Source organism: Anopheles moucheti, chromosome X, assembly GCF_943734755.1.
Source record: "Anopheles moucheti chromosome X, idAnoMoucSN_F20_07, whole genome shotgun sequence".
Lineage (NCBI taxonomy): Eukaryota > Metazoa > Arthropoda > Insecta > Diptera > Culicidae > Anopheles > Anopheles moucheti.
In genome coordinates, this window is record NC_069142.1 from 13,311,259 (window position 1) to 13,322,492 (window position 11,234).

The 11,234-nt window shown below is 46.7% G+C and overlaps 1 protein-coding gene across 1 annotated transcript; it reads left to right on the forward strand.

Annotated features, from left to right (window-relative positions):
* Positions 1-5,925: 5,925 nt before the first annotated feature.
* Positions 5,926-10,370, forward strand: LOC128307281 (uncharacterized). The gene is made up of 4 exons (XM_053045044.1): positions 5,926-6,034; positions 7,864-8,017; positions 8,089-8,364; positions 8,917-10,370. The coding sequence occupies exons 1-4, from the start codon at positions 5,963-5,965 to the stop codon at positions 10,368-10,370; spliced, it is 1,956 nt and encodes a 651-aa protein (XP_052901004.1). The 5' UTR covers positions 5,926-5,962.
* Positions 10,371-11,234: the final 864 nt, after the last annotated feature.

An 11,234-nucleotide genomic window follows, 5' to 3' on the forward strand; every position in this document is an offset into this window, starting at 1 on the left:
TGAAAATGAGGTTGGTGAAACTCTTTTCATTCTCTCTGACAGGCACACTCTCTCTTTCTGTTTTCTCCTCTCGCAAAGAGTCGTTGTCGTCGCGCGCGAGTCTCGGTGGGGCGGCGCGGCGCTTGGGTAGACCACCGCTCCAACCCCCCCATAACGGGCGGGCGAAATCGGTCAGCAGGTGATATGAGCGCGGACCGCTAGCAAAACGGTTGGAGAGTCGATGAATCGCTAATATCGGGGTTAATATCCCAGTCGTCAGGTCGGACGGATTTGCGCGCTTGTTGGGCCGCGTTGTGTGTGAGCCGGAGACCTTCCAATGGTGGGGCCCTTCTTCTTAGGCCTGGGGTGTCTGCAGAATCAGATGTTTAATTCATATCAATTCCCTCCGTGCAGAGATTCGGTAATTTGTGATTGGGTTCTCTCACCCTTAAAACACCGCTGATCACAAACGGTACACCTCTTAAAAGAAGGAAGGGTGAGGTAAATAGGGAAGAAGTAGGGTGAAGGATAGTGCCGGGGGGGGGGGGGGGGGGGGTTAAGGAGGGAGAGAAACTACCGGTCCCAGTGCCGTTCGGAACTAACGTCAGTACGAACGACCGGGTATATATCTAAGCTTTCTCAAAGGTGTAATAGATTTTCTAATCTGGGTCTGGGGAGAGCGTAATATATCTCACTACAAGCTCTCCGCCGAGAGAGTTCATAGTTTACTAAACTTCTTCAACATAGTGTTTTCATCAGTATTTTTCTTTGTTGTAGTATATTATTAGTAGAGGTCCGAGATAAGAATATATCTCTCTTCATATTTTATTTAATGTTAAACCCTCTCTCCAGATGTGGTGTCGTCGACTAGGATCGAACCTACACCCGGTTGTGTGTATGATCGACTTCCTAACGCAACACTATTTGCACACACATTTCGTGCAGTGATAAGATGGCAATAATAACTGCTTCATAATTCGCTAATTCTACACTGTGGTAGATACGGTTGAACTTCGTTCGAATTGATCGTGTTAATAAGCCGCGTTTCCTATGCGGAAGTTCCACCACCTCGCTTCCCATCCCCAAATCTCACGTGAATTCTTCACAGCCATAACAAAACAGGCAGAGCGTTTTTCTTTGGTGTGCAGATTAGTGTGTCGTATCCATCGGCACGACAGCCGTACGTCTTGACGATAAGGAAAGCTTATCCACCGCCAGCAGCCTACCAAGGCACTCGGGCGAGACTCGTGAGAAGCAGCTCGGTTCGCCGGTTTTCTGCTTGAAGTCAATCAAACGGAATTATGCTTTCACCGATTATTTTCCTCTCCACTCCACCGGTTGCTAGAACCGACCACTCCGGCACCGAAACCCGGGGTGTGTATAATAACGAAAAGCGACGCAGAAAATAGAAAATTTCCCGAGTGAAAACGTACGCGATAACGATAAACCGCAAAGCGTTATTAGTTGTCATTATCTAATGACTACCTTACCTTTGCGGGATGGTTTTGGTACGCAGTTTTTGCAGTTTCTCTTGGATGGTTTTTGTGTTTCCACCCGGCTGGACCGTTTAAACGGTTTTAGTGTCCTCGCTTTTTTCCCTTCTTACCCATTTTAACCCATTTCGTCCCGGTTCGTACGAGGCTGTTTGATCTCTTCCCGAAAGAGATCCGAACCTAGCACGTCCAGCTTGTGTTGTCTCCGACTCCGGGACAGAAAGACATCCCCCCGCAGAGCACGGACGTCAATTAACGTATCAAACATGGAGCGTTTTGTAAAGCTGGCGGAAGCTGTAGGAGATTTGATGCGGCCATTATTGATGCACTAGCGGTAGATTATGGAAGGTGGAGGGAAGGAGAGATTCGATGGGCCATCGAATGGTGTTATTCATCATGCCGTTGTACCATTTTTATACTCTCGCTCACAAATGAGCTGTCATGGTGGCAAGTCCGTGTGTCAACCGATCGGCAGTTTGAGTTTGACAAGCAGATCGAACAGATAGCAATCCAGGGAGCAGTTCGGATGGTGACCGTTGGTATCTTTAGCAGACATTCCAGTACATTCCATACATTCCAACATCTGTTTTTTATTACGGTCCTATGCCCACGTAACAAAGTCCGGATATAACGGGTGTGGTGTTTGTTCCGTTTTTTGGAGATAAGGTGAGATTCTTCTTGGAGTTGGAGTTATCAAGACGACATCGTTTTATCGTCTGAGTTTTTCTTTTGCAAAGTTGTATCAGTATTAGTTGATGATAAGTTTGAATACTAAATGTACTAAATTGAGTACTAAATATTTCTTGGTTCTCCAAGAATTCAGAATCCTCTCGCGCCATGTAACTCTCTGGAGTATAATACCCTGGGGTATCTTCAAGAAAATGGGAGCTTACTGTATATTGCATTCTCTGGAACTGGTGTGATTGATCAATAATTAAAAACACATTAAGCACTCGTATTTGGGCAGTGCATCGCTGGAAGATTGCGCTGTGAAACCAAAAAAAAAAAAAAACAGGATGCTGGGCTTGCCGTTTGCAACAACCGGCTTACATTCCTGCGCTAGGTGCGGCATTCAAACCACCTGGTGGCACCGTGCCGGTGCAACGTGGGACACCTGAAAAGCAGGACTGAAAGAGAAAAACAAACTTTCTTTTTCTCATAATGCCCTTATTTCTTCCCGTGGTTCGCCACACTGCCGCGGTATGTTCGCTCTTGTTTTTTGCGCCTTCTTTCGTCTCCTTCGTGGTTTGTTTTGTTTCCAACAGGTACACTACCTCACGGTGTGCTTCTGGTGTATATCGGGCGTAATGGTTCGATCTACTAAAAAAGTGTACAACCCACCGTCGGGTTGAATGTAGCAAACGGCATCCAGTGCCACAAGTCTCTTCCCTTCGCGGGCATTCGTTAGTTGTGACCCAGGTTAGCCATCGGGGTGGGAATCCCCGCTATAAACATTTCACGCGCTGTGAGGTTTTTCTTCTTACCGAACGCTGGCTACTAGCCTTGCTTGATGAATGGTAATTTCTGATCAACTACATCTCGGTACGTTAGTAGCTGGGTTCATTTTTCATTATACCTACCGTTTCCCACGGCTTTCGGGAAGAAATCTACCGGTCCATGCATTTTCCAAAAGAGGGTGATGGTGCGAACAAGTACCTTGATCTTGCAGTTTTGCCAGAAAAGAAATTCTAACGACTAGAGCAGACTGTTGGAACCGAAGTTTTGTAGCAAAAAAGCACCTTGCAGCGAAGCAGAAGAACATCTTCATCCGGGCACACCTGTCACTTACCGCACGCGTTACGCTGTACGATAACGCGCAACATTCGCACATTGTCGCCGAACGACGAACACTTTCCGAATCCGGAATCCGGAATGTGCAAAGCTTGTGGACAGTTTCTCTGCTGCAGTGAAAGCTCGCATCGGTAAAGCCAGAATCTCATCCCATTCGGGCGTTCGTGCACGACGCTTCATCGCGATAATGCGATGGTTTCCCCCTGCATTCGCCGATGTGGTGTGCCCTGCAAACCAAACCGCGCACCGCGCGCGGCCATTTTTGGGGTCGGTCATCTTTTCGCCGACAGCATTTGGCGCACCTTGCGCTCTTAAGTATTCCGCGTTCCTAGACGCGTCTCCATGCGTTGTTTGGTTTTGCGGGGAATTTTTGTGATAGGGAGGGAGGGGGTGGGGGAGAAGGAATTCTTCTTCTTCTTTTTGTTTTTTTTTTCTGGCAGTTGTTTTATCTCACCGCATCGGAGGAATTTCGGTGTACGGTTCTTGTGTTTTATTTTACATTTGAATAATTCATTAACCGAAATGGTAACGGTGAGAAACGGTTTAAGTGGCCATTTTGTTTCGTACCAACAGTGCCAGATCCCACCCCCCTGTCATAAACAGAGCAATATTTTAATTATTGAATAAACAACAAGGCACTATTTGGACGTGTCGTGAACCGTGAAAGCCTTAAATTACACTTTCGCCAATTAGACGCACCGATAGAAGACGCTTTAGATAGACTAGCCCCAAGGGACAGCGTGTACCTGATCTTATTGAGGGTTGATTTTTTTTTTCTGGGAAGATTCCCCTTTTATTCCCGGTGGAGTTGTCAAATTATGGTCATAACACGCGAATGTGAGTGCATAATGAGTCGCTGCACCATCATTTTCGACTATTATCTCCAGCGGAGCGTTAACGGAAAAAAGGGGAGCGTCTTGCGTTGCGGTTCCTTACTCCATTTCAATTTTTGATTTTTACTGCTGTCACTGACGGAATGGGCCACGAGGATGGCGGAATTGAGGATGGGGGTGAGCTCACCAGTAAGACAGTAGGTCAATCAGTGTTTCCCCTCGCTCAGGTTCGGAAATAATTGTGTGTTCCCCCTGGGTGAATGGTTGGAGACCCGAGAGACCCCCGGCGTTATAATAATGCGTGGAAAAAGCAGAAACGACATGCCGGAAATATCAACGTCCAGCAGCATGTTCTTAGCAGGTTATGAAAGGTTCTATATCCAACGAAATGAATGGAAAGTGCTAACTAGTAACGCATTTGTTGGCGTGCGGATGCTAATGCACATCTCCATCTGACAGCGTGACAGGTAGTACGCGCGAGGTCCATTGTAAAGTGAATTTCTTCTCACAAGCACAAACAAACCACCAAGACGCCACCAGCGCTAGGGTATGGAGAAAAAACGCTGTCTAATCACCATGCAAACAAATAAATCAACTCCATTTCATCGAGCACGTCGAGCCCGTGCGTCAAGTCGGCGACTCCCGCCGTGGTTGTCTCGTGGCTGCTTCAGGCACTCGGGGTGAAAGTGACCGGAACGGTGTGCACGAATTCCAGAAAGTGAAGCGTCATTGTAGCGATCGTAGCCCGCGTTCCGGACCGCGTATCATGCCGCGATGCAATCGATTCGATCGGTCAGGCGGACAGATATCAGGTCTCTCTGCTACCAGCGTCCAGTGCTACTTTACCCATTTGATGTGGTCCGGATTTGTCTCGTTTTGAAATGAACACGTTAGCAAATGTGAAATAACAACGTGGGGTGGAATCACGTCTCTAACGCAGTGAAGCGCAAGAATTGTTTTGGTGTTGGATTTCAACTCTTTTTTTTCTACCCCGTGGTTTTTTTGAGTGATACTGTGGACGCGTTGTGCGGGAGATGTAAATTAGTGGCAATGTATGCATCTTATGTTCTTAGATCTTATCTAGATTTTTTTTCTTTCCTTGGTTTTCCATATCCCTTAGTTAATAAGATATATTTATATTTGTAAAACCCTTGCGGCATACAAATTAGTTAAATAAATAAATAAATAAATAAATAAATTAGAGTTGGATCGCAAGTACTAAACCTGCACAGTTCGAACATTTATTTTATGTGAACGATATATAGACAGGTCGGGGTTCGTCGAGTAGATTATGCGTTAAATGAAAAAAAAAAAAATAAACGAGCTGTGAGCTGGTTGAGCGACATATAACGCAGATTGAAGGGAACGGTAGATTGAGCGAACTATCCATCGAATGTAGGAGCATTTAGTGATGTACAATAGTAGGTTGAGCGAACTGAACGACAACTAGTATGAGAGACAAAAGAGTGAAAGATCTCTACCGTTCAGTTCAGTTCTTTACAAAGAACGAACCGGTTCGCTCAAGTCAAACATAATCCCGTCAATGAGTACATTGAAATCAATCAAATTGAAGATGTTTGACTACGCGTCCAGCGACAACTAGTATGAGAGACAAAAGAGTGAAAGATCTGTACCGTTCAGTTCAGTTCTTCACAAAGAACGAACCGGTTCGCTCAAGTCAAACCTAATCGCATCAATGAGTACATTGAAATCAATCAATTTAACGATCGATGAGTTCTGTGAGTCGCATTCGTCTTAATGGTTTATTTTCTTCTGCATAATTACAGACCAACAACCCACCAACCCTCCCAAGGTTTTTGTTTCCATTCGTCTCTGCAACACAATCACATCAACACGGCTCCAGCCATGTGGGGCACGGGCAGGGGTCCGAACCAGATGTGGGCCCACCGAATGATTCTGATTGCGCTGTGCTACCTGGTAAGTATTGGTAATAAGTCGGCAACATAATTACCCGTAAGCGTAAGCTGTCAATTGTGCACAGCCTTGATAGTACTCGTCGCGTAGTTTGCAACCATTAAACAATCTGAAGCATCGGAAATGATTGCCTTGCATATTCTGGATGCTGCTAATTTGATTTTCTCATCCATACTGCCATAACCTCAAATTACATAGAATTGCGTTAATGCGTTCGTTACCTCGCCTCGTCTACCTCAAACACACCTGCATGGAAGGCATTACTTCCACCGCAGTATGACGTTCGTGTCCAGCGGTGCCAGCGCTGGTACAATGAAGAAATAAATTAAAATTCCGACATCCCGATAATGATATGTGTGGGGGCTCCTTTTTTTTCTCGAATGCACGCCTTACCCAATTCCAAAAAACAAAACAACAAAAAAAACGTCTCCTCAACCTGTTCTTCGCCAGGCACGCACTCACTCGCGCTTATGCCGTTGGCTCACACACTTTGTTTCACCTTTCTCGTGTGACCGCAGCGATGGAAGGTGAAGGAATCTAGAAAGCAAGACCGCTGACCACCATCGCCGGCGTTCGGTAGCCGTAGTAGCATCAAGCGGATTAAAAAACAATAATAAGAGCCAACAGGCGATCGAAAATACGCGTCTAGAAAATACGACCCCTACCCGAATGAAGGCGATTTCGGTGTGTGTGTGTGTGTGTGCGCGGATGTATGGAGATGTATGATGGTGGAAACGAAGCAATCGAATATCCCATTAGTAATGAAAAATGAAAGTATAATTAAAACGGCGGCCTACAATAAATTTCCGTGCCCCGGCCGATGCATCCGCGTCGGTGTGCCGGTGTCAATCTCGGAAGAACCTTTTGAAGACGCGAGACGCCCCACTCGCGCAAACTGGCACGCCACGTACGTGGCGTGGGCTCTCGGGATGTTACCAATAACTTTACGCACGGCGGGCACCGGACCAGAATCAGACCGAGGAAAGCAAACCATCCACTTGCTAATGACAGCAGCTCAACCTACTTTTCTGCACATAAGTGAGGGGGGAGATTCTTCACTGTACGGCGGTGTGGAGCAGTTTTAGGAAGTGTACCCAGTAATTTGGTCTCAGGTTCGGCATCACTTTACGATCCGTCATCTTGTCACGAATGCGATGCTGCTCCCGTTCATTCGGCAAACGATCCAGTTACGCAGCTATATGGTTATGGTTTGTCACTTGGTTCCCCTGTTGTTTTTTTTGACTCCATCTCTACTATTTAGCTTACTAACCAAGCACAACAGCAAACGCCGGGTGACGGCAAACTTTGAGATATTTTTATTTCCAACCATGGCCGACCGAAACCGGCTGCTACACAACGTGTCACACTGCATCGGAATTTATCGACCGGTTGGTAAACGCCATGTCCGGTTTTATTCTAGCGGGAAAACTAGTTTTCATCTGGCATACATTCAGCTAACCTTCGCCCAAGGAAGTACATGAAAATAATAACTCGTCTTGGGCAGGGTTATTTCTGCTTTTGTTTTACCAGCTCTAGCGTTTGTTGATTTTTGTTGCGCGGGTTTAGCTACATTTGCAGTCTGAATGACTAGCTCAACCAACCACCTCACCAAACTCTTCACCTTGGTAACTAGCGTGACATCGAAGGCAATTTTTGAAGAATAACAGACATGTCCAAAATTCGGCCGAATAAAATCAATTGAGACAACTTCCTGATTGTGGCGAAATATCCTTAAACTGTATACCCAATTCCCCATACCCAAGCACTAACGATGACGAACTCTTGAAACGAATCACTGATAAGGTTATTCTCTTTACATACTTACCCAATAGATCCAATTAGCTGCACCGACCAACGAAATATGGCCAGTAGAACGCCCCGACGGTATGCCCTCGATAACAGCACTGGAGGTGATGTGCGGCAAGGATCACATGGACGTTCATCTATCGTTTTCCGCACCCTTCGAAGGGATCGTCAGCTCGAAAGGTAAGTACGCTGTGTAGGAGTGAAGGTGAATCTGCTTGTATGCTCCTCTTATTTATTCCCGATTATTGCAGGCCAACACAGCGATCCCAGATGCATTTATGTGCCCCCTTCGACGGGGAAGACGTTCTTTACCTTCCGCATCTCTTACTCGCGCTGCGGCACCAAACCGGACCTCAATGGTCAGTTCTACGAAAACACTGTCGTCGTGCAGTACGATAAGGATCTGCTGGAGGTATGGGACGAAGCGAAGCGGTTGCGTTGCGAGTGGTTCAACGATTACGAGAAGACCGCATCCAAGCCGCCGATGGTAATTGCTGATTTGGATGTGATTCAGCTCGACTTCCGAGGTTAGTTTTTTCCCCTCTCCGGCTCGTTAATCTGTTACGTACCCGGCTAATATTGGGTGAATCTTTTTCGGATTTGTTAATCTGGACGAACCTTTGAACTGAGCGATTCACTTAGAATCTCAATTCCGTAGATTCACGAATCCTCAAAGATTCTTGAATCTCCGTAGATCCGCAAATGCTCAAAGTTTCTTGAATTCCTGTAGATCCATGAATTCTCAAAGATTCTTGAATTCCCGTAGATTCACGTATCCTCAAAGATTCATGAATCATCGTAGATTTACGAATTCTCAAAGATTCCTGAATCACTATGAAGGCACGATTCAACGCAATTTTTTATGTTTTTACCTTTTGAAATAACTTTTGAAAATGTGTGAGAATTAATAAACCTTGAATTAATTGAGGGTTTATTAATCTTCGAGCATATAGGAATCTTTGATGAATCATGAATCTCTGAAGATTCATGAATTCTTCGCTGAAGATTCGTATAAATCATTCGTTAGACATAGTTTTTTACCAAACGGATAATCAAATGCTTCGTTAACCTTATTCCAGGTGATAATGTGGACTGTTGGATGGAGATACAGCAGGGTAAAGGACCGTGGGCACCGGCAGTGAGTGGTATCGTACCGCTCGGGTCGACCATGACGCTGGTGGTAGCGATAAACGATTTCCGCGGCGAGTTTGATATGCGCGTCAAGTCCTGTGTCGCATCGGACGGGGCCGGACACGTGATAAAGCTGTCGGACGAGTACGGTTGCGTGCTGCGGCCGAAAATGATCTCCCGCTTTTTGAAGGCCCGCGCACCGGATGATAAAGCGTCGGTCATTACGTACGCGTTCTTCCACGCCTTCAAGTTCCCGGACGCGCTCAGCGTGCACATCAAGTGTAAGGTGGAAATTTGCCGACACGGTTGTCTGGATCACTGCCAGCACAGTGGTGCGCCGGTTGGTGTTGGCACACCGAGCGTGCCCGGCGGTCCGAAACAGCACGATCTCCTTGAGCGGAAGGATACGCTGGTGAATCAGAACAGTAACGACATACTGGCCGGTGATTCGACGGAGGATCTGGATTCGGGCATGAACGGGCAGGATGTGTACTATGACGACATTATACACACGGAGAAACATCTCAACCAGTACAAGAAACCAATGCCGAATCAGCCACCGAAGAAGAAGGACAGCTACCTCCAGTATCATCACCACAGCCGTGAACCGATGGACGATATCGAATCACTGTTTCTGAGCGACCATTCCGCACTGTCCGCCGATATGATGAAGAAGCAATCGCAGGGTCCACCGGGACCACCGGTTGGTATGCCGGGCATGCCGGGTATGGGTATGGGTCCGGGCAAGTACCCGCCCCAACCATTGCAGCAGATGGGCCAGAAACCAATGCCCGGTCCCGGTACGCCGATGGATGACGATAAGTTCCCGCACGGACCGCGCCAGATGGATGCGGAGAAGCGGATGGGTTTGCCGGCCGTGGCCGGCCCGCGTGCCCTCAACCTGGACGCAGAGGACGTCCAGAACCAGAGTTACAATCAGGCCGGCGTGCGAGTGCGTCAACGGCGCTCGGTACGCGTCACCGACCGGAAGGCCCGTTCCGCCGACATTGGCGTGAGTGGCATCTACGAGGTCATCTCCGAGGCGGATCTAGCGTTCAATCCGGACAGTAAACAGGAGGCGGTAACCGTATTCCAGGGCAAGATCACCGAGGAGGTGGTGTACGGCATCTGTATGCCGGTGCCCGGTTTTAGCATCCTGTTCATTCTGGTCATATCGGCGACCATCATTTCCGCCCTGATCGCCGGTTCGCTGTTGTATAGATATCAGCTGCAGAAGGAAATGATTGCCAACCGAACGCAGAGCCACAACGCGCCAATGAACTCGATCGCCACGTGGATGACGTTACGTCTCTTCCGGTCCCGGCACAATGGGTCGGTCGTTGGTGGTGGTGGTGGTGGTGCGGCAGTACGTCCGATGGACCTGAACGCCAGTAACCAGTAGGTGAGGGAAGCAACTGTGCGGTGGGAGTACACACAACACCCACAGACACATATCACATACACATGCAGACACAGTCCTAAGTCTCTCTATGCAAAAAAAAAAACACAAACAGTAAGATCTTATTCAAAAGTTCAGTGTAAGGTTTAATTGTTTCTCTTCTTCGCGTACAATACGCGATCGAATTAATGTTGCCGATCGTAGTCGATCGAATTAGTATTTTCCTTCCTAACATTAACGACTTCCACGTCTACACACGCTTTAATTCATACATACATACATTTCACATATACACACACACACACAAACGCTCCTTTCATCTTTCTCATCTTCTCGGGTGTATTGCAATATTTATTAATCAATAATTTACTGTTCGAGAAGTAAACCATTGACCGATCGGGAGGGTGTTTGTTTGATAGGGATAGAGCGGAAGAACGCATTAGCATATATCGTTACAAGCTGCAGTGCCTTCCTGTCCTTGCAGCCTGCATTGTTATAAGGTCTGGGGTGGTAGTTAAATTACTTTTGGTGTGCGTGTTTTTTTTTCTCTCCAGTATCTCCAGAATGAATGTTTCACCGTTCCATGATGCTGAACATTATTGTCGGTGAATAACGTAATATTTAATCAAAAGCGATTACTACGGTCGAACTATTCGCTAAAGTTATTCTACACTATATAGTTATCATGCAGGTTCCGCATGCGAGGGTTCAAACCCGAAGCGTAACCGTCTTGTGACGCTAACAAAGATTAAACTAAAAATCCGTTTTAGAGTTTATTTATTTAATCTAAACCGCGCAGGGAAACGAGAAAAAAAACTGTAAGTAAGCGCTTTTGGACGAAACCGAAAGACGCCTAGCGAGCCAAGG